We start from the raw sequence: 25,056 nt of genomic DNA, 5'->3' as shown, positions 1-25,056 counted from the left end.
GAACGTGGTCTCCTCCCCCTTCACAGCGGAGCCCGGGCACTCACTGGAATATCTCCCACCGGTCATGCATCACATATGTGACCCTGCCCTCCATGTGAAGACGGGAGGCGACAACAATTCTTCACAACTTTCCGAGCTTCGCATTGCCCCATCCGGATTTCCAAAGGCTTGGAGTCTGGCCACATGGCCTACGACCTACGACTTTTCATGACTGGACAGTCGTGAATCATAATTTCTTGACTGCTCCAGTTTGGATCTTGAGTCTTGCCTCTACGGCTTAACTCCCCAACTTGTTACTTGACCTCGAAGACAGGTTAATCACTGAATGAACGCCAGCCCCAGCAGCCTGAAACCAAAACGTGGCCTCGAATTTCGAAACAACGCAGCTTGTCAAACGGCCGACCTGCATGATTTTGACTCAGCACCACTGGTGTCGAGATGTTGAAGGTCATTCATTGACTAGTAAGGGGTAAGTGGTGACTCCTGACCGGCAAGTGGCAGCAAGCAAGTGGCAGTGATACAGAATACTGGAGTGACTGCCCGGATCTGCTCTGTTCAGGGTATATATACCCCCTTCTATCCCCTCGAGAATCCAGAAAAGTTTTGTTCCTCATGTGTGTGTCTCTCCGTTTCTGAGTCTCTGTCTGTGTCTCTGTGTCTGTATCCCAGTGTCTCTCAATATGGCTGGCGATGTGGATCTATCCTTATGTTCCCTTTTCCCTTTTATGTCTTGATCTCGTTCAGTTCGAGGTCCTGCAGGATTTTTTCGTGTCTCGAATATCCATGGAGTCATTCATTCATGAGGCATATTTGTTCAGCGTACGATTGATACGACCATCTCTCTCTCTCGTCGACACAGCTCGATCACATTATATATAAATGACGTGAGTACCTCAGTTCAGCCACCTCTAGATCGTTGTGTCGGCCATATCATCTAACCTGGGCAGATCACGGTGGCGGACGTGGCCGCGGACGTGCGATTTTTAAATCCAGTCTGGGAAGATGGACACGCCAATCGCCCCGTCGTTCCGGGACACGTGGAGAAGCTTGTGGTAGCTTTCACTACGAAGATTCGCAGAGTTTACCTCAGCGATTGTCTCACAATCACCATGTCCAGGCTGAACTGGACGCTGCATTGCAGTATACCGCTTCCATTCTTGAGCAAGATTTAGAATCTGTGAAAGTTTGGGCCAACAACCCCGGTGGTCACCGCAAATCCGCTGGCAAGGATGGTAAGCCCAGACATCTTCCGGAGCTGCTTCCTCTCATGCTCCCTCCCGATGTTCTCCAGGACGAGAAGCGTTGGTCCCGTCTGCAAGCTGGCCAGCATCGACGCTTGGTAATGTTGCAATGGGCCTAGCAGCGTGGTGCGCAGAAAGTGGCCGATTTGATGGCAAAGAACTAAGGGTTGGCGGAAGACCTAGCAGAGGCTCTGGAGGTAAACCGGATCTACACATCTCTTCTTCCAACCGTGGTTATACTCACTCATAATACTAGTTTTTCGGGTTTAGCGCCCGCGTCTTGGTCACCGAGACTCTTGATGCCGATACAGCTCTAAAGGCTTATTGTCGATACAACGCCACCGATGCCTACGAAGCGAATAATACAGGAGACACTTTCGCCTTCTTCGCGGTCATAGCGGGCAGCCGTCAGTGTAACAGATCGAATCGCCATTATCAACAGAAGCCCGCCATATGTGCAGGCTTTGCTTACTGGTTACAGAACCACACCGGGACACAGGGCACTCTGCCAGCACTTTCTCTATTTATACCGCGCTTCTGAGCGCCATGGCGGTAACAATTCAATGAGCAAGAAAAAACTGGACCTGGGCGACCGACTTCGCCCGCTGGCTTTTCCGACCTCCGAGGAGAAGGCCACTGCAGATCATGAGTCTTTCGCTTGGGGAGAGGAGCAAGATGCCTGTAGTTTATGTGGCCATTGAGATTCTGAGATCCTTGGTCCACATGCTGCTCTTTTTGATTCCAGACACCTCTCCAACAGTTTGACGGCTTGCAGGCGGTCATGGAGTGGAAGAGCGAGGACTTTACCAGAAAGCTGGAAGTATGGCGGCAGCATGGATGCAGCAAGATCGCAGCAAAATTTCGTACTGCTCCTGGACTTCGGCCCTCAGCCCTTTTTTCCCTGGTCACGCCAGCAGTCCCGTGACAGCAAACCTCAAGTCTTCCAAGGGGCGAATGCCGGGGTATTAGGGAGAGCCCTAGAGCTCCTGATGGATGGGACTACCAAGGTACCCAAAATGGACGAGAAGGTACAGTCAAGTTGTTCAACCGCGGTTATACATTATCAGACTGACCATCTTCGTCTTTACGCAGATCTTTCTCATACAGCTAAGCTGGTTCCGGTCGTATTGATGACGCCACCAAGCTGGATATTTTGAACCAGCTCAGAGTCCGCCGATGGGCCCACCCCCTACTCGAGCTGTTTCTCTCGAAATTCGACCTTTCTCAGATGCAAGGAATTAGAGGCTCGTTGCGACGGGCATATGCGGAGAAGTACTTCTTCTGGGTACGTCCAACAGTGGTTGAACATTCCCGTCGTCTCGCTATCGGCATTGACATCAACATAAACAACATTCGGCTGGCCAAGTTCAACGCGTCACGCACCAATCTTCGCAATCTTGCGTACGCTATCACCAATTTCACGCTGGTGGATGAACTGCGTGACGCTATTCGACAGGCGAGTCAAGAGCTCATCGTGTCTTCGGTCGACAGCTTCGACGTCATCTTCAAGTCCTCGAGTCTCGCAACGGTTCCAGCGAACCAACATGTCACGTTACTGCGTGATTTGCGCAGTCTGATCAAGCCCGGTGGAAAACTCGTCTTTGACTTCTGGTCGCCCAACGTCGACATACGCACCATCGAGGTCAACTTTGCCATCTTACCGACTGTCATCAGTCACAATCTTCAATTCGAGCGTACCGGCACTGCCTTGCGCAAGTACGTCGGCAGCCGCGACATATATCTCAAGGCCCGCACTGCCGTCCGCGCCCTTGCACCCGAAGCCGGGTGGGAGCAGAGTCCCAGCACCACCGTCCACCCCAACTGGCAAAACGGTGGGTACGAAGGCATTACGGCACAAGTGCGCGTAATCGCCGACCTGTTGGCGGCGGAACGATCAAAGCCGCGCCCTCGGTTGATGGAATTCGAGAACGCGCGTATGGAGTTGTTCACCCAACCTCACGTCACATCGGAATTAGGGTTGGGGCTAGGGTTAGGAGCCTGAGAATACTTGCAGCAAAGCCTGGAGAAGGGCTGGTGAGTCTGCTAGTTCTGATATCCTGGTTGACAATATTGCCACACCATGGAATGCCAGGCAACAACAGGAAGAAGACGAAGCATCATAGTCGACCAAGCTGCCGTGTTGTCGTCGCCTCCGAGCCCTTCAGAAGGCGAAGGGAAGACTGGTGGGGAAGCCGGCACGCCGATCGTATGCGACAAGCCACCAGGAATCACTCGTTGCGCTCGCTGCACCAAGGGTAATAGGGCCAGTACGAACAGCATCTGAGAAACCCTAGCCCCTAAAAACCACCTGCTGCGACCCCATCCGAGGCCGAGTCGATCTCTACAAGGGAAAGAGATAATATCAAACCTCAACAACTCGAACACGCCGTATCGAGGCAATCAACACCATTGCTTGCGAACACAACTCTGCCATCGCTTTCGAGCAGGTTTCGCGCTGAGCTCAGAAACTCGGACTGTTGTGATTCTCACTACGGCTGGTCACGACGGAGCCTCGAATCATGGCATAACTACAGACTATCCCGAGTGCGGGCTGTGATGCCAATTCTTGTGCTTTCTGGTGGGAAATGGTGTGGGAAATATCAAATGGATGAATCGACCAGACATCTGGGTTCTCGTTCTGCGTTCTGTACCATTGCGGAGTATATCTCTCACATTGAGAAGCCGAAAGGTGCAAACAGACGCAACAAAAAGCATGAGGCCACGAAACAGGCAACGATCAAGTTGACGACGGCTTTACCACCGCCATTCCATCAAGGCATCGGAAAGAACAATCTTTCTTCTCTTCGTCTCTGATACCAGTTCGTCCTTGACGTCCGTCGAAATCCTGATCATCCTCTTCTTCAACCCCTTCCTACTCGCCTCTTCCGTCGTCATACCCTGGCTCCCAAGCCTCCGCATAACCCACAGGGCCAGGGGCCAAACCAGACCTTGACATTGACGGATGAACTACAGGCAATGTCTCTCCAGAATTCGGTCAACTTTGACCACGCTCTAAGGTGTCCAACCACTGCAAGGCTACGCCAGAGACATACAGACTGGCAATCCGACGACAATCACAGGTCGATCAGAAACGACCGTTGTGGGGTTCAGCCAGTACTTCATGGCGTTCAGCGTGTTTGCTAAGAGATACCTCGTCATCACCATGTCGCTTAGCCCTAAGAAGAGTTGTCAGCCATTGGCATTCGAGCCTGCTTACCGGGTCGATGCCGATATGACTCTGCCCGTTGAAGATCCCGCGCGCAACAATCGGTTGTGCCACGAGGGCACCACATCCCCTGTCGTCCTATTTGCTTGGCAGATCATCGCCATCGCGATCCAGCTGGAACACGAGAGGATCTGGGGTGGCCGATGGGTGATGCATTACACTGCGGCATGGGAAAACACATCAAGGCGCTCGCACACGCCCACTTCAGGGCCCAGGCTGTGGAAGCAAAGCTCGCCGCCGGCCACAAGGGTGTTGACAGCCGTCCGACCCTCGTCCTTGCTCCGTCATCGGTCCTCCCCGAATGCTTCAAGTACCTTTTGGCGTTTCCCCGGGGGTTTCTAAATCTCCATATCTTCTACGGCACCAACCGAGATAGCTGGCCATCCGACCTACGGACCCCGGTCTCGACTAACGCCCCAAGATCCTACGATGCAGTTAGTATGACCGCCCAACGGCGCCATCGTGACCATGTTCAGTTGACGCAGGATGCTCAAACCATCACCCGAGACCAGGTTGGGGACGAATTCTATCGTCTGTATTTCGAGCATCTCCTAGATAAACCTACGGTCTGGCAGGGTCTACGAACGTCGCCAACCTGGGCTGCGGAAGAAAATCTCTCGCCCCGTGATACTCTCCGTCTCGCATCTGTCGCTGTTGCCGAACGTCTTACGAGCAGAAAGATGGATCATGGGCAAAATGTTGACTAGACAGATACTCAAGTCTAATGTCAAGGGAGCCATCGGCGCTGGCCTGCTGAATGGCCCTGGGCTCGCTTCCTTTCGGTACTCCCGCGGAGAACACTCGGAAAAGACTAACCTAGACTCTAGACTGCTGATGAACCCATCTCTTGTGGCATACACCGTCATAACTTCATCGAGGTTCGTCAACTACGACTATCTCCTCTAGGAAAGCTAACACTTCTAGGCGAAGATTCGATTACACCTCGACCAGGGCACCTTGATCCTATCAGTATTGCCGCTCGAATGGGTTCCACGCTGCCTATTGAACAGGTCCGCATGAAAGACCGGGGCCTGCGCCGAGTCCGAAAAATGGCAAACGGCGAATCTCTAACCCTAACCCTGGTCATCCATACCTACATTCACATGGCGAAGTGGGGGGATGTCAACGGGCAGTTCAAGGGTAAGGTCGTGCTTTTGTCCACTTGGCCGCATACCCACGGGAACCTGGATTGTTTTCTGCACAACTTGGGAGTCCCGTTCTTGACCATCTGGCCGAGTACGACCGCGGTGGACAAGTCCAAGATCCTCCACCAATGGAACGACGACAACGACGAAGTCCTCTTTCCACACAAGTCTTGACACTCTTCCTCTAAGAATCGAATATGTCAAATCCTACCATGATGCATCCTTCCCCAAAAATCAACGAGAGGGTTCAACAAAAGCTGCTGGCCCAGTATGCCTACAGTGACGATGGGTTCAGTGACGGTTACTGGCACGCCACGGTCAATGTCACCGTCGTGAAGTCCAGAACCATTTCGGCCGCCAGCTCCCTGGCTCAAGTTAGGAGAATATGTTCTACAGTACAGTTGGATATATATATATATATATACGAATGCCTGCTCTCACAGTTCAACAGTTGGGAGCCTGGGCTTGGGAGTCCGCTCAGGACGAAGTCAGACTTCGGTAAAGCAATCTACCTCGCCCAGGTCTTCCTCTTGATCAAGAGACATCTTATGAGAAGGCTCAAGAAATGCGACTCCATAGACAGTCTCCGACGAGTGCGATGTGTAACCAGTCTCCCAGATCAACAATTGCATCGACAGGATGCTTGCCAACCATGGCTATGAAGATGATGGCTGGAAACAGACAGCAACCGGCGCTGCCGAGAATGGTCTCTTCCAAGGACTTAACTTTCGCCAATAAGCTCAACCTACCAATATATATCTCTGAAATGGGTGCCAAATTCGACGCCATCATCGATCAAGCCTGCCGACTATCTCTTCGACCTCGAACTCCGGCTGCTCGGGTTCATCCTCCTCCTTCTCCTTCTGCTTTGAGGCCTGTCAACCTCTCTGCAGAGGCTGGGATTACTCCGGCTGCTCATGATGCTGAAACCAAGTCTCAAATCGACACTGAGGATGATGTTTGCGCACAAGTCAAGAGTAGAGCAGAGCGTCCTGAGGAGTCCAAAAGCACGAAAGACGAGGCATGCAAGACAATCTTTTCGATCTGGGACAAGGATGATGTTTGGAGAGATTTTGCTCACCTGGCTGACAAGGGTGCGGCTTCCTGGTCTGCTCTTCGGTCTGTGGCTGTCCGGTACAACACCTATGAGGAGGCCAAGATACACATTCGAGGTGCAATGCTCTGGCGTCTTACCAACACGAGCCATGCTAGTGGCATTTTGCCTGTCTCAAAGCTTTTCAGCAACGCAGCCAAATGCAAGGATGTTCAAGATGGCATGAGAACAAGCTTTCTCGCTCTTGGAGAGTATATCGTGCGCAATGCGACCCAAATATTCAGGGGCCTGAACACCGAAGTCGTTCGAGGTTATCTCTTCGCAACGATAGACCATGCATCTTCTGATTTCGAAATACCTGCACTTGGCCACGGCGATGAGCTCTGGAGTGAGACTCCGTCCCAGTGCGCCTTCATGGTATAGGCCAACGGGAACTGGAGCAAGCTGAATGGCCTTCTCGTGTGTCTCGACTATGAGAAAGGATCTTTCAACATTGTTACTCGACGAGGAATGTCCAAGCTGATTTATCTATTTGCGATCCGAGCTGTCAACCATGAAAAGGAGCTACTTTGTCTACGATCAGAACGGAATATTGCCCTGATCACGGTATATACAGGCTAAAGTCTAACGATCCAGGTGTTTTTAAGATCATGAACGGCAGTATCCACCCTGACGTTCACTATCATGATGGAGGAGTAATTACAACTGCCGACTGGTATGGCTCGTTCCTTCTCGTTCCTATACACAACTAGTTCTAAGCAAAGCGGCGGGCCATATGGCAACCAATCCTCGATGATACCACAATAACACCATGTAGCACAACGCAACATCTATCTTTCAGCTGAGGCGTCAACGCATCGTGGAATACCAGACTCACCAGCAGACCTCGAGAATAAGCTCAGGCATTTCATCCCGTTACATCTGACGTTACAAGATATTGAGGAGGCAGAGGGCTTAAGTTTTTTTCGACACCAGGCAACCAAAATCTAGCATTCCGCTGCCAACACTGAACACCAATTGATGTCGTCTACTTCAGATTGAAAGATGAAGTTTCTGCGACTCAGATGCAGAGTAGTTCGGAAACCAACATGGCGATCATCTAAGCAGTGCTTTCTATTCTAGCAGCAATGTCGGTCCAACTCCGTTTCTCAAGATGACCAATCCAGATCGCGTTCAACGCGTCCCTGGTTGCATGAGTGGGTTTCGCTGGTGCCTACGTGCTCTCCGGTCTTCAGGACCTGTTCTAGAGAAGAAAATTCTGGGGCCGTCAGAACGCCACAATATTGACAGAAAGAACACAGAGACAATGTCTACCCCTGGAAGCAGGACCTGCCCTGCTGGTGTCCGAAACCACACGGGGTGTGTGCGTTCCGTGGCGGAACTTTCTAGTATTGTTTGAAGACATGGCTCTGGTCTTGATCAAAGTCCAGTCTCGACCATGGAGCATGCTGATGGCGACATCGAGCTGCTTCGTACGCTCGCGCTTTATGAAGGTGGTCAGAACCTTACTGAGAGGTCAATCTCAATACTCAGTACGGGCTGTAGCTGGCTGTGCTCCGATCTCGCTTCGTCATCTGGGCGTCGCCTTTCGCAACATTTATAGTGGTGTTGCAAAGGAAAAAACTCTTGGATCAAAGATGCCCGGACGAAGATCTTTACGCCGTCGACCATGAGTGCATACCTATGATTAACGGCCCCGATGACTCTATTACAGAGAGCAGGCAGTGTTGCCCAAATCGAAATTCTGGACCCGCGCCGGATCTACACTTTCCCACTCAACCCTTCAAAAGATAAGATCATTATCGAACGTTTCTATGAGTCGTCAGAACAGTTGATCACCAATACCTTGCTCGATTCCAATATCTGGTCTCCAGTGGACATGATTCACCATCTTGTGGCTTTCCTGGCAAACCACCGGACAGGGGCATCATAATGGCGGTGTCAGCCACTGGTATTGTTAGCATGCGATCGTTAGGCGGATGGCACGATAGTAAGTTACTGGGAGGGGTGGTAATCACCGGTACCCACTGGCACTTACCACTAGGTCATCCCTCCTTGCTCGACCAAATGCCCACTTTGCCAATACACTCCGACGGGTATGGTGGCTACCAGTTGCGACTGGTAACCTCTGCTAATATGCGGAAATAGGCAGTGGTCCGCAGGCTGGCACAATTCGCAAGCATATTATGCCCTCAAGCTTTACGAAGTGTTACGGCTCAGAACCCATGCATGCCTTCGAAGCCCGAGAGTTGTTAGGTCTTGAGCCGAAGCAGTTCGTCCACGATCCAAGAGCAGCACTGTGTATGTATTACCAGTCGCTACTTGAAAAGTATTAGAACTTTGACTGAACTTTGACTCGTCAGCAACGACAACGATACTCGCATGAGAATTGTATACGACTTCACTTGGAGAAAACAACAAGACACAGAAAGGGATGTTTTGCGAAACGCCTGAATCTGTGGTCATCAATGGAGAAGAAGAATCGGAAATTCAAACCATCCCCGACGAAACGAAAACGCGTGACTAGACAGAGTTCTACGTCAGATACAAAGGTTTGAACAAGGCTCATGACAGCTGGGAGCCGGAGAACCATCTGGGAAACGCAATCAACGCTATGATTGGAGGGACCCATCCGACGAAGCTGCTTTCCAGGACAAGACCAGTGGGAAGCATCCGTTACCTGTCGTAACCGCTTGCTAACGCTGTTTCCCAGAGTTCCGACCGTCAGAGGACGAAGCGTACATGATCCAGACGAAGGGAGAAGAGAACTCGAAGCGTGAGTAGGTCCCGTCCGGGACCGTTCGTAACTGACCGGGCAGCATGCTCCAAATGCGCACAGAACCTCAGCAAATTTCAGACTTGCGTTTCGGTGGGAGGAGTCAAGCGTGGCGGTAAGGCTCTCTTCCGCTCGGAACCGTTCGTAACTGGCTTGTCCAGCTTGCGCGGCCTGCGTCTACCAGAGTAAGGAAACCGACTGCATGCATGCCCTGAACTGAGAGTCCCTTGTGTTCCTTGTCGTAACCTGTCGCAACTCTCTGATACCTTTAGCTCTCCACGTAGAGGCCGCCACCCGCATTGCCTAGGCCGAGGCCAAAGACGCCCTTCGTGCTGCCAGGGAAACGCGCGCAAACACTCGTAACTCGCCTGGAGACAGAAACCGCCGAGCAGCCGCAGTTACGGCCGGAAAAGATCGGGTCTCGAAGAAGAAGAGTCGAGTGTCGAGCCGAGTGAGCCGGCGCGAAGTTGACAGCCTCAAATGAGTTACGACGCTGCGGCCTTTAGGAAAACCAGAGGGCATGTCTCCTGAAGTTGAGCGTGATAGCCTCATCGCCGATATAGAGAAGCCTCTTAAGAGGGGTAAGAATGCCTACGCAAGTTTCTCTCAAATAGTTCCTAGTATAGATATCTTCATACTACTACAATGAGACTAAACCAATGGCAACAAACGCAAGGTTTCTCGTAAGAAAACCGTCCATCTCGGGGGTTAGGAGGCTTGGAGCAGCGATTGAAAGCACGAAGAGAGTGTGTCAGCAAGAAAGGGATCTATGTTATACATGTCTAGGCTACGCTATGGTCAAGTGTAAGTAGTATTCAGCTAGTCCCTGTGATTCCGCCGCTGACTGAAATATACTGTGCCGTGATCCACCGGCTCTTTTCTGATACCAGCAGAAGCGTAGCATCAGCCACATCCTCCGGAGTCCCGAGGCGATTCGCAGCTCGCGTCGCTTCATACATAGCAAGCTGTACGGGAGTGGGAGACCCGTCAGGGGCCACGAGATAATCTTTCGACCGATCTGTCGGGACTGGACCCGGTGCGAGCGTATTGACGGTAATTCCATGGCTCTTGCCAAGCTGTGCGGCATTTCAAATTGCTTCGTTAGATATGTAACCATGCAGATAGAGAGAGCAGTAAAGAAGGCTTACCTCGCCAGCCCATAGCGTTGTCAGCGCATCCATTGCAGCTTTTGTCGCACTGTATACCGCGGGTGGGATCAGAACCTTGGAGCCGATGGAGCCGATGTTGACGATGCGGCCGCCCTGCGGCATTCGACCCACGCCAACAACAGCTTGGGTCATGTAAACCACGCTGAAGACGTTGGCGGCGAATTCATGTTCGAGCTGCTCTTGTTTGACTTCCAAGAGAGGTGTGTTTTGTGCAGTAGCTGCGTTGTTGACTATAGAACAAATGGCCCATCAGTCGTGGGGTTTTCCAACAGAATTCCCCTGGACAGGGAAGGTTCAAGAAAGAACATCACCCCCAGCGATGACATGACAATGACATACCGAGAATGTCGATGTGGTCGACGCCGAATGCTTTCAGAATCTGCTCCACCATGTTCTTCGAAGTCTCCTGGGTTTCCAGCGCTCCTTGTACGACGGTGGTTCGGGTGCCATACTCCTTGGTGATGTTACTTGCGACTTTCTCAGCCCGCGCCTTGGAAGTTTCCGAAACATAATGAATGGCCACAGACGCGCCGTTCCGGGCCAGAGCTCTGGCGATAGCGGCTCCGATGCCGGTCTCTCTGCCAGAACCTGTCACCAGAGCAGTCTTTCCAGCGAGTGAGAGTGTATCGGCCGACATATCTAGTATATTATCAAAGGAAGTTATCGAAGCAAAGGATCACAGAGTAAGTTGCGGTTTCTGACCTGGCAAGTAACGACCTCATCGCTTATATAGACGACAGAGCAGACCGTATGGAACTGCTACTAGCAGTTGTGTATATGTTGAATAGATGCTATTTAAATCACCACATCGTACGAAATTGCAATATGTACCGTATATGCACAAACTATTGACAAGGCGATTGCTTACAAATACAACTGGTCAAGGCTCCGATTTGGTACGCTTTGATGCGCTTTGATGTTCAGCATGATTTCGTGCGCTTTGGTGCTCGGCTTATGCTGGGTGACATGGTAGCTGGTAGCTGGTGCGATTCGGACGATTTCGAGCTCCGTCCAGAGGTATCCATAAATTGATTACAAATGCGTCCAGGAGAACTCTCGACGGGCTGAATCCATAGACTATCTATGTTGTATACCAAACGACGGGAGTGGTATTTCCCAGGTTGTCCGTGACCCATTCCGACTCCCCTACCGCTGAAGATTGGATAGGATAAAGCAGTAGTAAAATATTCGGAGCTACTTCGAAATTGGTACAAAGATTGAACTTATGCTCAATGATCGGCTTGGAACGGAAAGACTCCAGGGATAATACATCGTTGTATTCAAAACGCAGTACAATGCCCCCTCGCATTCGCGTCACGGTGCTGGGAAAACCCTGTGAGGGGACAAAAACCAGCACCAAGGGTTTAAAGAATGACCTAGATACAGTTGAAACAAACTGAATGACTGGCTGATTCAGCCGTCAAGGAAATACTCCAGTCCCGCCAGGACTACCAATGGCGCCATTCAGTAGTCATCTCCTCGACTGAAGACTTCTTTGTGCGTCTCCCGCAGGAGCAGAGTCTGAGTGCTTCATTGTAAGCCGACAATTCGTTTGGTGTAATGAAAGAGGCAACTTACATGTTCGAACTGCGCCGAGTATGATCCCTTGATATCCGCAAGAGGCTCATAAACCTGCACGATACCATTCGAGACGAGACAATTCATCTAGCATGTGTCAGTATGAGCTGACCTTATCGACAAGACAGTCTTGTTACTTACGCCGGCCAGATATCTCTCCACACCAAGGCGCTCAAGATAGCGGCGGCAGAACACCAGCGTGCCAAAATTCTCTCTGATAGTCTTATGCAGACGCTTGGCAGAGGCCAGGGGCAGAGAAGTTGTCAGTGGAGCATCTTGTTTCAAGCCGTAGCCGTAGATTCCGACCTATTCCGTAGTCAGAACGTTTGTTTGCAATGAACTTCCATCAGAAAAGGTGAATCCTTACATCATCACGTATGTAGCCACGCCCGGTGGTGCCGAATGTCTCGATGGCAAAGACCTCGCCCTCCTCCATCTTGGTTTGGTCCGAGTTCTTCACAAACGGGATTGACTTCCCGCCGTGGATACGGTACTGGTTGATATTATGTCCAGTGAGATTCCGTACTGCCTTGACAGGGAAAGTCTTGCCACGGATTTCGACCTCGTAACTTTCCATCGCTTCCTGGATGGCGGCGCTTACGTCGCTGATGCGTACATCAATTCCAGCAGTCTATTACTTCAGTCAGTCTTGCATCAAACACGTGAAATCCGTGTTGAAAGATCCTCACCTTGATCCCTGTGTTGGTCGCATCCTTGACAGCGGCCAGGAGATTGTCGTAGGTGGGGTCAAAAGCCATGGTGAACGCACTGTCGACGATCCAGCCGTTGATATGAACACCAAAGTCAACCGTCATGACGTCCTCTTGCTGTAACACCACATCCTTCTGGCCTGGGTTGGGCGTGTAGTGAGCGACTTGATGATTGAGGCAGATACCTGGGGGAAAGCCCATGCCAGCCTTGAGACCGTCGCCGGGCTCTAGTCCGGCATGACCAAGTAGCGCCCTCACGCTATCCTCGATTCCTTCGGCAATACTCAAGAGAGTTTGGCCAGGCTTGGCCGTTTCCTGTACCCATTGTCGAGCTTGGCGATGCACTTCAGCTGCCTTGCGGTAGTTTTGAAGGAACAAGTCATCTTCCCAGTACAGACGACGAGCATCGTATCGTGCCTCGGCAGCCGTTGTCCGTGCTGTGGTATAGCTTTGGATCTCCCCTTTGGGATAGTCACCAGAAGGGAAGAGCTCGCTTAGCAAGACTCTTGGTGGCGACGTTTGCTTTACATGCACTGGGACTGTTCCCTTGTGCTTCTTCTTCTTGGACTTTTTGGACTTCTTCCGTTTCTTTGGTGCATCTGCAACCTCTGTTGACAGGGAGCCCTCTAGCGGTCCCAGGCTTGTTTGTCTGCCGTCACCATCGTCGTCGCTCTCGTCAACACCTCCAGCGTCTCCGAGACAGCCATCTCCGTCCCTAGAAGTGTGTGAGCCCCGGGCTTCGCCCCCGAGGTGACTCGCTGCATCGGAGCCAGTCGGGTCGCCTTCATGAAATTAGGATTTCTATCTCGATTACTTGTGTGAATGTGAAGATTGTCACATACCATGTTTTCTGCGGTACTCATTTTCCGGGCTTCTGGATCCCATTGCGACATTGATCAAGGCAGCTAAGCAAAAGGTGGCAGTCTACAGCGACGTCAAATCAATGTATTCTCAAACAGGTTCAGGCAGTGGTTAAGGTTGAAGAGGTACAGATAAGGTTGAGAAAAAGAACCCGCCAAGGCCGCAACCGAACTGGGCTGTCAATTACTAAGCAAATCATCACGTGTTTGAGTCAAGGACAATGTACGTGACCGTCCCTGATCGGCCTTGGCGTGGCGCCTGTCCTCCGAGTCCGTCCGTCGGACTCGCGACCTTCCAGGCTTGCTTCTACCAGGTGAGGTCCATACCAACAATGATATCGTCGATACTGCGCCCCCAGTTTCCTCGTCGACCCCCTACTCTGCACATCAGGATGGCGCTGGAGGCCAGCAGAACAGAGTAGGCCGCAGCAGCTAACGACCAGAAGTTAGCCGATCCGAACAAATAGCGGGACGCGTCAGGATCTCAGGGACAGCCACGGCGGCAAAGGACGTTTCATCTGGAGTGCTGAGACACCACGATACCATGTCAAAACTCGACATGTTTTGCCCAAGCCCGCCGTCCTGGCACACGGATCGATGTCTTCCGTGCTTGGTATAGCCACAGACGAATTGAAGAACAGCAACTCGACTTCGCAAGGCTGCCTCTGCCCCAAATTCCCGTCCTTCTCGAGCGAGGCTGAGCCTCGACGCGACTTACTGTCCTTGGCAACCCCAAGGGGTTGATCTACAATCGCATCGTGAGTCTCGACGCCAAAAGTTAGAAGAAGTTAGAATAAGATCGGATCCAAAGGGACATGCATATCTTTGGAGGGTTTTCTCTTCCATCTCCTTTCCTCTGACCTTCCACTCGTTGCAAAGTCCCTCTTTGTCATCCTGCATCTGTTTTCTAGCCATAAACTGTTGTTGAGCAATCATGAGGCCTTCGTTCTCCATGCAACTAATTCCAGCGCTGCTGGCGACTATTGCCCTCGTTTCTGCTCAATGCGCGCCTGGTTTCCCTGTCCAGGTAGACACAAATCTCAGGGTCGAATACCAATCGACGAATACAGACGTCGATCCGGCTGGCGCACTTTTACAGCGAGAAGGTAAGCAGTCACAAAATCAATGAAAACTCCCAAACTACATTAATCAACTTATATCGCAACGTTGTGCTACGCCCCTTCTCCAACATTGTATAATGCTTGTATCCTGAACTGACTATCAGAAATATTCCAGATCTCCTTGACACTCCTACAGTCCAAGGGCCGAAAGGATCAACTCGGACCTTAACATTCATGCTCTTCATGATCGACCAAGATGTCTCCGATAATTCAGGCCAACGAAAACAATTCCTCCATTTTTTCGAGCCCAATCTCTCTGGCGCCTCGGAGGTATTGTTCGCAGATTCCAGCGTCCCAAATTCTACGGACGCTTCCCGCGTGGATTATCTCGCACCCTCGCCACCCGCCGGCGACGGACCGCACAGCTACACTTTCCTCCTGTACCGACAGCCAAAAGGCTTTCAAATCCCCAGCTCTTTCTCGGCATTCTTCCCTCCGTCAGACACCTCAGCTAGACTCGGATTCGACACGGCAGGATTCGCGCAGGCCGCTGATCTGGGCGAGGCAACGTCGGCAAATTGGTTTCAGGTCCAGAATGGCGAAGCTGTGGCGTCTTCGTCGTCAAGTAGTCCCAGTGTTGAGACTTCAACTTCTATTTCAACGTTCTCGGAAGCTGCTAGTACCAGCACTGAAGCCGCGTCTGTGGCGACATTCACCAGCGCGGAGACTACTTCGACAGAAAGTACAGCACCCGCCTTCACGATTACGACAGCATCAGCAGCAGCGTCTACCGCATCTTTTTCAAGCGAAGAGACTGTTTCTGCTGAGTCTACGAGCGTCACCGATGTATTCACCTTTTTGACTTCCACAGCTACGGACTCGGCAGCTGTGTTGACAAGCACTGCTGTGGCGACATTCGTCACAGCTACACAGGCGTCTTCTTCTGCAGCGACTGCATCATCATCTGGATCTACTAGTGCCACTGCAAGCTCGAGTCCCGAGGCAGGCTCGGCTGCTTGTGCTATATCAGCACGAGGCAGTCTAGGATCGTTGATTGCAGGGTTCGCATTGGCATTGATGGCTGGAGCAGGGATGCTTGCATGACGAGGGACATAGAATACGTTCTACACAAGCAAGGCGATTCTACACGACCTGAGCGAAGGAGTCGCTCCTCTTGCCATGGGGTCCAGGGTCAGTCGAGTCGGAAGTCGACCTCTCCCTCGAAGCAGAAAGGAACGGTGTATCAAAATCCCTCCAGGAAAAAGTGCAATAACTGAAATCGACGGGTTCGAGTTGGGAGAGAAAAATATGAAAGGTACTGGGGCCAAGTCGTACCGCAGGTAATGAATGGTCTTTGCGAGACTTCCGTATGGCTTTGAAGGCGGGCATGAAGCTGCTCTCTGCCGTGTTATGATGAGAGGGAATCTGTTGTGCTTTTCCACTCGAATCTACCTTTACCTGGATCATATTAAGTGGCAGTGCTCACATCTGCTCACGTTTTTGCTTGCCATTCATTCCCACTATTAGCAAAAGCAAAGTTCTCAACGAGCCAGGGACACTCGTTTCCAAAAGATTCTCCCGGTGGTGCAGAGATTCAATGGGTATGGACATTGGCCATATGCTAAGCATCCGCCGCCGTTTTTGATTCCAAGTCTGTATGCTGCTCATGTCTATGCAATTCTATGACTAGTAGCGCTGACCACCACTTCGATCGAAGACTGCTCAGAGGTGAAATCGCTCCTCAACTTCGTCGATGCTTTTCAAGCCGCTAGAACGTTCTACGACATGGCCGCCATAGGCTTCTCCGCCCCCTGCGCATCCATGTCTTTCTCCTGCACGCTCTGCTCCGGATCCATATTCGTCTTGATCTTGCGTATAACGCGCGCCGGATTACCCGCGACCACATGAAAAGGCGGCACATTCTGCATTTCCGTACATCAGTCATGCCCCAGCCCATAAACTACTTGTTTGGCTGATTCAACAAATGGACGCAAACACACGCATGCACATACCTTAGTAACCACACTTCCCGCACCCACAGTCGCACCCCTACCGACCGTGACGCCCGGCAGGATCGTAGCTTTTCCCCCGATCCAGCAGTCCTCGCCGATATGGATCTCGCCTCCACACTCTGGGCCGTTGGTGCCGTTGCGGATCTTCGGGTCTAGCGGGTGCGTGCCGCTGAACAGCGAAACATGCGGGCCGAACAGCGTGCGCGCCCCAACGGTGATGGTACATGTGTCGATCCAGGTCGAGTACGCGTTCACGTAGACGCCCTTGCCCAGCTTGACCTGCGTGCCGTAGTCCATGTACACGGGCGCCTCGACGAGCGGGTCGTCGTCGAATTGGGCCTCATCGGCAGTCGCGTCAGATGGCTCCGGCGGTAGAGGTGTGCTGTCGCCTACTACGCTGCACAACGGGGAGAAGAGTATGAGTTTAGATCGTTTGCGGAACGCGGATGTGTCTAGGGGACTGCTGCTGCTGCAAAAAGAGCAGCCCTTTCACTGAGGAAGAGACTCACTCACTCTCTCCACAGACGGACGGTCTCTCGCCGCGACACCGTGCCTGCGTCGGTGTTGTATGTGCGCAGAGCTGCCTTGCATCGCGCGCGCTCGGCGAGGAGCTCGGGCGTGAAGGCGTAGTAGAGCTCGCCGCGGGCCATCTTCTGCTTGTTCTCGGATAGTGGAGGGGCTGCCATGGTGAGTGAAGGCCGTCGGATACTGTTGCGCTTAGATATCGCCAGGATGGAGCCAGCCAGGGAATCTCTAGATACCTAGGTAGGCAGGTAATTATCAGTTGTGTGAGGCTATATACCACCGTATACCGCAGTAGGCGACATGCATACAAAAAGCGCGCGTAATATGTTGGCGAGAAGGGAGCGCAGGGCTAAGGTAGGTATTCCCCCCCTTGTTTTCAAATGACGTGGAGACTGACTCCGATGACTGCTACGCTCCAGACTGCTAGTAGTTCAAGTTAGGGATCCTGCTGTCTGACGAAAAGACTCTCAAGTTGACCACCACCACCACCACCCTCCCTCCCTCTCCCCTCCTCTCCCCTCTCCAATCGGAACTCAATTATGATATCGATTGGTATCGGCACGACGGCCTGGTTTGAAGATCATGATGAACATGCCAAGACAGCAGACAGAAGACACTCATCATACAAATCAAGTATATCAAATATCATACTTAGTACTTTGGATGGTTGGTGGATTTGAGAGCTGGACTGGGCTGCGTGCATCCATAACCTTGACGAATAAAATCCACGACCAGATTCACGTGCAGCCAGGCCGATAAGGCAGAAGAAAAGTATGGAAAGGAATGAAAGCATCCTAAAGCATGAACATGATTATACGACTGCAGTGCGAAGCCAGAATAGATCAGTCAACAGGGCAGCCGATACTTTCGCTTATTTGACAGCAAATGGAACGAAACAACATGACAGGCTTGATGGGAACAGTGCTATCGTCAAGACTGAGGCTGACAGGACATGAGGGCAACGTTCCCATTCTTGTTTCCATAAATGCAGTATCCTGTCTCAATGGTCATGTCTTGCCACTCCAGGCCATCTATGTTCGGGTTTGATCCTGGGTCTGGCTTGGTGCCTGTGCCTGTGCCTGCTCCTCCCCCATCTTCTCTTTCTCTGCCTCCTTCTCCTGCGCTTCGGGTGCTTTCGCTCCGTCTTCCTCTTGTTTCGCCTTCTCCTGATCTGTCGCCTCACTCGAGGTCGTTGCAGAAGGCTCGACAGAAGGCGGAGGAGGAGGAGGAGGAGGAGCTGCATTCAAGACTTCTTTCGCCTGGACCACGTTGACAATATGTTCGCCCAGATCGCCCGCCCCATCGATCTTGCTGATCCGGGTATTGAAGAACTTCGCATCGGCCAGGACCCTAGACAACAGTGTTAGCACTCCATTCCCCACCAGACCAGCAGTAGTAAACATACCTCTCTTTGGCGGCATGCGAGTTGATAGTGAGATTCTTGAACGCATTTGTCCATTGATCTCGATAACTGGCAAAGACCGGTGTCATGATTCCCGACACCACAGGATCCGGCAAGTGTTTCGCCAACACTTTCTGCAAGGTGGCCGTCTCCTTGGTCAATGTCTCCATATACGGCGACACCGCAGTGGCTTTATTCTTCGCCGCTTCTTCCCAGTCGATATTCTTCATCGATTTGACATGCATAGACGCTCTGCCGGACATGATGTCGACCAGCTTCTCGTGGATCCCGTTCTGATGTTCCTGGAACAAACGCTTGACCTTGTCAAACTCGTTCATGACCTGCGGTGCGGCCGACGAGGGCAAATGTCGCCGGAAGAATTCTCTCACGTATGGAATCAGCGCCACAATGAAGCTAAGTGCCTGTGATGAGAGGGCAAGATGCTTCGTCGTGATATTCTTTAATCCCGCACTCCTGGTGGCGCCGGCTCCCAGGATGAGCTGCGAGCTGCGTGAATTGAACAACTTCAGACTCTCCAAGAACAATGTGGCCACGTCGTGACTCATGCTAGGGATGCCGGTGGCCAGGTGTTCGAAGCTTTCCATGGATCGAAGCATGGCAAGAGCAGATTCCGGGAGGATATACTTCTGTTCATCCACCACCGCACTCCGCACTTTCGTAGGAGCTCCAGACGTCCCATTCGCCGCAGCACCATTGCTCGCTGTAGAGCCATTGGGCGCACTCTGCCAGATCATCGTACTTTCGATCCATGCAAGTGCATCGCTGGTGCTGCCCTGCATCACGCGACCGAGGATTTCGCTTTCTCGCTCACCAAAGTCTTTTGCGTCCCATTTGTCATTGTCCATCACCTTGATGATGTCGTGTTTCTGTGATTCCCCAAAATGGGCCACGAAATCTTTGATCTGAGTGTCGATGACTGTTTTTAAAGCAGCACCACTGCGACCTGATATAGCCTCACACTCGTCCGTAAACAACTTGTTGAGGGTGAAGTACTTTAAAAAGTCGGGAAGTGGCAGCTCCGCGTTCTGTTGCGATCGCACTCTGACCACCTTGGTGATCTGAGCCTGTACGAGGTCGACCCCTTCACCCAGCAGACTTGAAAGATCAAGGGCCTGTTGCATTTCCGCTTGGACCGTACTGGCAGCTCTCGCTCGACCCATCGGAGGACTCATCACTTTGTCGATGCTGGCTGGCTCCGGACTCCTTGGAGGCGATTGAAGCATGTGATCAGGTAGAGTACTGGTAATGTCCAGAAGGATTTTGACCTGCACACTAAGGCGGCGGAGGCCCTCGCTAATGTTGGTATAGATGGTAGCCAACATGTGATACCAATCATCTGCATCCAGGGCTCGGAGATTTCTGGCTAAAATGGACGATTTCTCCTGCTGGCTCATTGGCCTGCCACCCACGGTCGAGGCTGAGACGGTGGAAACATTGTCGTCCTCATTAGAGCTCGGCAACTGCTTCCGGATCATGCTTTTCATTTCTCGCAGGACAAGCGCGCGAAAAGTGGTTGCTGCGGGCGTGGTATATCTGGCCCTCGAAAGACCCTTCATCTCAGCTTCAAGCTCGGCCCGGAATTCAGAACCCAAGTTCATGTATCCTGGGAAATTCGACGGAGCTCTCCGTTGACCGGGCCTCGGTCTTGTGTACGCGGCACCCCATCTCTGGAGTGTTGCACCAGTCTCTGTTTGTTCCACATGTCGCCTGATGTCCGTCAACAGGCTGGTGTGGAATCGGGCTTCATAACCGCGCCCAGCTCTGTGCCGCAACTGGTTCAAGTCGTCAAAGGCACCCTCAAGCGCCTTGATTCTGCGGAGATCGCGTCGTGGGTATTGGGGGTCGCTGGATTGGGGCACCCTTACTTCCCTGCCAGCAATCAACGCTTCCACCCCGTCCAAGCTATCCAAAGCCTTGTCAATGTCTCCTTTTTCCACCAGCTTTTCACAGCCTTGCACAGCCTTGACAATATCTTCAAGCTGCATGATTGCCTGAGCAAGTTGGCGAACATTGTCGCGCCGCTGTTTAAGGTTGACCACTTTCAGGCCACCGATAGCCATTTCCTTGTCAAGCCTCGCCAGCTCTTTTCGTAACTTTTGAATGCGGTCCACCGAATCGGCCGCTTCGCCATGTAACTCTCTGAGTGAGCCGAGGGCAGAAAAAAAAGACTTTGAAGCTGTGGAAATGGAGTTGATCAGGTGAACCTCCACAGTATCCATATACCAGGATAGCTTCTCTTGCAGGATAGCATTGGTTGCCAACGACCTTCTACCACTAGGAGTGCCGTTAGGGTCACGGATTATTTCCGAATGTTCGGAGACAATATCGAATGTCCTCGGGTTTTCTAGATGGAAGCCCTCTTCAAAATAGACAGATGGGATCGTGGACAAGGGCGTGACAGCTTGACGGCGATGGCCACTTTGTCTCCTCTTTGGTTGTGGTGTATCTAATGGAGTTGACAGGGTCGAGCTCATAGATCCCGCGCGAGAATGGCCAGGTCTTTGTAGCCGCTTGCTCAGTATAGCCCACTCTTCATTTTTCGTCTCTTTCTTGTCCCGATGAAACAAGGACGTCTCTCCTTCGCCCTCATACTTGGCTCGTTGAAACGCTTCATATAGTGATCCGACTTGCGCCAAGTACGGATGGAAGGCTTTCGCATCGACATGGGGAATATTCGTCAGCGCAACTGGAGGGATATCGCGGTGGGTGGGCGCCTTGTAGCCCGACTTCGGTACAGCAGTACTTGCTTGAAGTCCGGTCCGTAGAATCGGGTGTTGAAGCAATGTGGAGATCGCATTCTGCCCCGTCTCCGCGATTGTAGCATTGACGGAACCAGTATCCAACGCGCCTCCTATGCTGGTTATCGAGCTTGCTGTCGAGCCGCGTCGCAGGGTCCCTCTCGGTGTACCGTATGGGACCCTAGATACATCTGGGAAAGGATATCCAGTGGAAGGCGAACTTGCGACGGGCGACGCAAAAGACCCCTGGGACCCAGGACGGACCGGAGAGGCCATCTCGATGGTGCCGTATGCAACGGTCTCGAATGCATTAGCGATGTAGTTGCCTGATATAGAGGTAGGTAGGGCGTGAATTTATGAAGGCCATAGCAGTATCCAGCGCAGCCGTGTTTTCCAATTGTTCGACGCTCATGCTTGTCACATCAGCCCCAAAAGGACACGCAGCGCAGATGCGCCCCGGGGAAGGCTCCCGATGCGATGCGATGCAATCTGCCAAGGGCGGCCGACTGTCGGCTCCGAGTCGGGGATTAGTTTCTCCGCAAACCACTTTACGCGTCTCCAGCCAAAACGCGAGACGCGTCCCCCTTTTTTTCCCGCTGCAGGACACAGAAACACGTTCGTTGAGATATTGGCCTGTCCTCTTCCACATTACTGAACACAAATCCCACTTTGATTGTCTGAAACCTGTGTCCAACACCAAATCATCAAACGACAATACACGATGGCGTTGGACTCGAGATCAGCATATTCGCTTAGTGTGCTTCCACCACATCAAGACGCCTCATCAGAACCGCGGACTGAATTGCAAGCCAAATTGAAGGAGTTTGTCCTCGCATTCCAACTTGATGGCTCGTACATCTATCGAGATCAGATCCGAGAGAATGTTCTTGTCAAGCAATACTTCTGCGACATCGACCTCAGCCATCTGATTTCCTACAATGAAGAACTAGCCCACAAGCTCACCAGCGATCCTGTGGACGTGGTCCCTCTGTTTGAAGCCGCGCTCAAACAATGCACACAGCGCATTGTCTTCCCTCACGAGCCCGAAGTCAAGCTTCCCCAACATCAACTCCTCCTCCATTCGTCCGTCTCTCAGATTTCGATCCGCGACCTCAATGCCACCAATGTTTCCCACCTCGTCCGCATCCCGGGCATCGTCATCGGCGCCTCGACCCTCTCCTCAAAGGCGACCGTTCTCTGCATCCAATGTCGCAACTGCGAACATGTCGAGTTCTTACCAGTAGAAGGAGGATTCACTGGCATCACCCTCCCACGCACATGCGGTAGACCGAGGATGCCTGGTCAAGAATCTGGCGACTCGTGTCCGATGGATCCATACTTCGTGCTCCATGAGAAGTCACAGTTCATTGACCAGCAAATTCTGAAACTACAAGAAGCTCCAGATCAAGTCCCCGTGGGAGAGCTGCCACGTCATATTCTGGTCTCTGCGGACCGCTATCTGACCAACAAAGTCGTGCCGGGGTCCCGATGTACTATTATGGGAGTCTTTTCCATCTACCAGGCCAACAAAGGGGGCAAGAGAGATAATGCAGTTGCAATCCGAAATCCATACCTGCGCGCGGTCGGCTTAACCACCGATGTCGACCACACGGCAAACGGACTGCAGTCATTTTCCGACGAAGAGATACAAGAATTTGAAGAGATGTCCCGACTCCCCGATCTCTATGACCGGTTCGTCAGGTGCATTGCACCGTCTATCTATGGAAACGCGGATATCAAGAAAGCGATTTGCTGTCTGCTGATGGGCGGCTCAAAGAAAATCCTGCCAGACGGAATGAGACTAAGGGGAGATATCAACGTCCTGCTGCTGGGTGATCCTGGTACCGCCAAATCGCAACTGTTAAAATTCGTCGAAAAGGTCTCTCCAATTGCCATCTATACCTCAGGTAAAGGTTCGTCAGCCGCAGGTCTGACGGCTTCCGTCCAGCGAGACACGCAAACGCGGGAATTCTACTTGGAGGGAGGTGCCATGGTCCTCGCTGATGGTGGCGTGGTGTGTATCGACGAGTTTGACAAAATGCGTGACGAAGACCGTGTGGCTATCCACGAAGCCATGGAGCAGCAGACGATTTCGATTGCCAAAGCCGGCATCACCACCATCCTCAACGCACGTACTTCCGTGCTGGCCGCCGCAAATCCCATCTTTGGCCGGTATGACGACCTCAAGTCTCCGGGGGAGAATATAGATTTTCAGACGACCATCTTATCTCGTTTTGACATGATTTTCATCGTGAGAGACGATCACGACAGAAAACGAGACGAAACAATCGCCCGACACGTCATGGGTATTCACATGGGCAATCAAGGCGTGGAGGAACAGGCCGAGGTCGAAATCCCGGTTGACAAGATGAAGAGATATATCAGCTTCTGCAAGTCGTAAGTACTCTTATGCTCCCCAAAGCAATCAGCGCTAACATGATGTTTCCAGACGATGCGCCCCGCGTCTCTCAGCCCCAGCCGCAGAGAAATTGTCATCTCATTTCGTCTCCATTCGCAACCGTGTCGCCCAAGCCGAGCGCAACAGCAACGTGAGATCTTCGATACCCATTACAGTGCGTCAACTCGAGGCCATCATCCGTATCACAGAATCACTGGCCAAACTCACCTTGTCGCCGGTGGCGGAGGAACACCACGTTGACGAGGCCATTCGTCTCTTCTTGGCCAGCACCATGGATGCCGTGTCCCAGGGCGAGGGGGCCGGTGGCATGGGCGCGAATCGGGAATTGATGGAGGAAGTGAGCAAAGTGGAAGAAGAATTGAGGAAACGACTTCCCATCGGATGGAGCACCAGCCTGGCAACCCTGCGGCGAGAATTTGTTCAAGGGAGAGGGTACAGCGAAGCCGCATTGGCCCGAGCGCTGCATGTCTTGCAAAGAAGGGAGACTGTGAGACTGAGAAATGGCGGCAGCCAGGTATACAGAAGTGGCGTCTGATCGAGCGTGGGGTTTGCCCTCCCTTTCATTCAGGAATAGTAATGCTGTCGTTACGGATCAGTGCCCTGGCACGGGGCACAGGAGCGACCACGACGATGCAAGTGTGATGAGTTATGCAAGGAGTAATTGGGCGTTTTCGGATGGTTTATCACGTCCAGTGGACGGTGATGGTGTTAGAATATCACTCGAATATCAGGTCGATATGAATACCTACCGCAACCTCTGATTGTGTTCGGACGCCGAGAAAAGCACCAGGGGCTTCATTGACATCGAACAACCCATCATCCAATGGTGTAGATCCTTTATGACAAATTCCTTTCTGTCTCCCTTGATCTTGTCCTCGTGGCGAGATCCAATCACTCAGCGTCTCTCGGTTGAGGTCGCACGGTAATCCTCGACTTTTCGGTCGAGGACTGTGGATGGGGAAAGGAGAAGAGAGACAAGCTCACCATGACATACAATTCGAGCACAAGTGACGTGCAACCCGGGTATCGCAAGCTGTTCCTCTCGGGGTGTTGCTGTCGACTCAGCAACCATTTCAGATTCGACGTCCTCGAGGCTGAAGGCATCCAGGTCTAGTCGGG

At 52.1% G+C, this 25,056-nt stretch overlaps 7 protein-coding genes across 7 annotated transcripts; 3 read left to right on the top strand and 4 right to left on the bottom strand.

Annotated features, from left to right (window-relative positions):
* Nucleotides 1–2,257: 2,257 nt before the first annotated feature.
* On the top strand, nt 2,258–3,243 carry A1O1_02428 (uncharacterized protein; the record flags this gene model as incomplete). Its single annotated transcript, XM_007723339.1, has 2 exons — nt 2,258–2,269; nt 2,386–3,243. 2 exons carry the CDS (start codon nt 2,258–2,260, stop codon nt 3,241–3,243), a joined length of 870 nt encoding a protein of 289 aa, XP_007721529.1.
* Nucleotides 3,244–10,257: 7,014 nt separating this feature from the next.
* On the bottom strand, nt 10,258–11,248 carry A1O1_02427 (uncharacterized protein; the record flags this gene model as incomplete). Its single annotated transcript, XM_007723338.1, has 3 exons — nt 10,258–10,518; nt 10,591–10,841; nt 10,951–11,248. 3 exons carry the CDS (start codon nt 11,246–11,248, stop codon nt 10,258–10,260), a joined length of 810 nt encoding a protein of 269 aa, XP_007721528.1.
* An 827-nt stretch (nt 11,249–12,075) lies between these two features.
* A1O1_02426 (methionyl aminopeptidase) lies at nt 12,076–13,784 on the bottom strand (the record flags this gene model as incomplete). The annotated part of the gene is made up of 6 exons (XM_007723337.1): nt 12,076–12,132; nt 12,190–12,276; nt 12,331–12,495; nt 12,557–12,820; nt 12,879–13,681; nt 13,742–13,784. The coding sequence occupies 6 exons, from the start codon at nt 13,782–13,784 to the stop codon at nt 12,076–12,078; spliced, it is 1,419 nt and encodes a 472-aa protein (XP_007721527.1).
* A 909-nt stretch (nt 13,785–14,693) lies between these two features.
* A1O1_02425 (uncharacterized protein) lies at nt 14,694–15,924 on the top strand (the record flags this gene model as incomplete). The annotated part of the gene is made up of 2 exons (XM_007723336.1): nt 14,694–14,865; nt 14,996–15,924. The coding sequence occupies 2 exons, from the start codon at nt 14,694–14,696 to the stop codon at nt 15,922–15,924; spliced, it is 1,101 nt and encodes a 366-aa protein (XP_007721526.1).
* A 674-nt stretch (nt 15,925–16,598) lies between these two features.
* Nucleotides 16,599–17,518, bottom strand: A1O1_02424 (uncharacterized protein; the record flags this gene model as incomplete). Its single annotated transcript, XM_007723335.1, has 3 exons — nt 16,599–16,742; nt 16,833–17,229; nt 17,346–17,518. The coding sequence occupies 3 exons, from the start codon at nt 17,516–17,518 to the stop codon at nt 16,599–16,601; spliced, it is 714 nt and encodes a 237-aa protein (XP_007721525.1).
* An 870-nt stretch (nt 17,519–18,388) lies between these two features.
* Nucleotides 18,389–21,794, bottom strand: A1O1_02423 (uncharacterized protein; the record flags this gene model as incomplete). Its single annotated transcript, XM_007723334.1, has 2 exons — nt 18,389–18,707; nt 18,763–21,794. The coding sequence occupies 2 exons, from the start codon at nt 21,792–21,794 to the stop codon at nt 18,389–18,391; spliced, it is 3,351 nt and encodes a 1,116-aa protein (XP_007721524.1).
* A 445-nt stretch (nt 21,795–22,239) lies between these two features.
* A1O1_02422 (DNA replication licensing factor mcm5) lies at nt 22,240–24,472 on the top strand (the record flags this gene model as incomplete). Its single annotated transcript, XM_007723333.1, has 2 exons — nt 22,240–23,915; nt 23,968–24,472. The coding sequence occupies 2 exons, from the start codon at nt 22,240–22,242 to the stop codon at nt 24,470–24,472; spliced, it is 2,181 nt and encodes a 726-aa protein (XP_007721523.1).
* Nucleotides 24,473–25,056: the final 584 nt, after the last annotated feature.

This window comes from Capronia coronata, assembly GCF_000585585.1.
Source record: "Capronia coronata CBS 617.96 chromosome Unknown acBCG-supercont1.2, whole genome shotgun sequence".
In the NCBI taxonomy this organism is placed as follows: Eukaryota; Fungi; Ascomycota; class Eurotiomycetes; order Chaetothyriales; family Herpotrichiellaceae; genus Capronia; species Capronia coronata.
The sequence above is the reverse complement of the archived record's forward strand: the minus strand, read 5'-3'. Positions and strand labels throughout refer to the sequence as shown.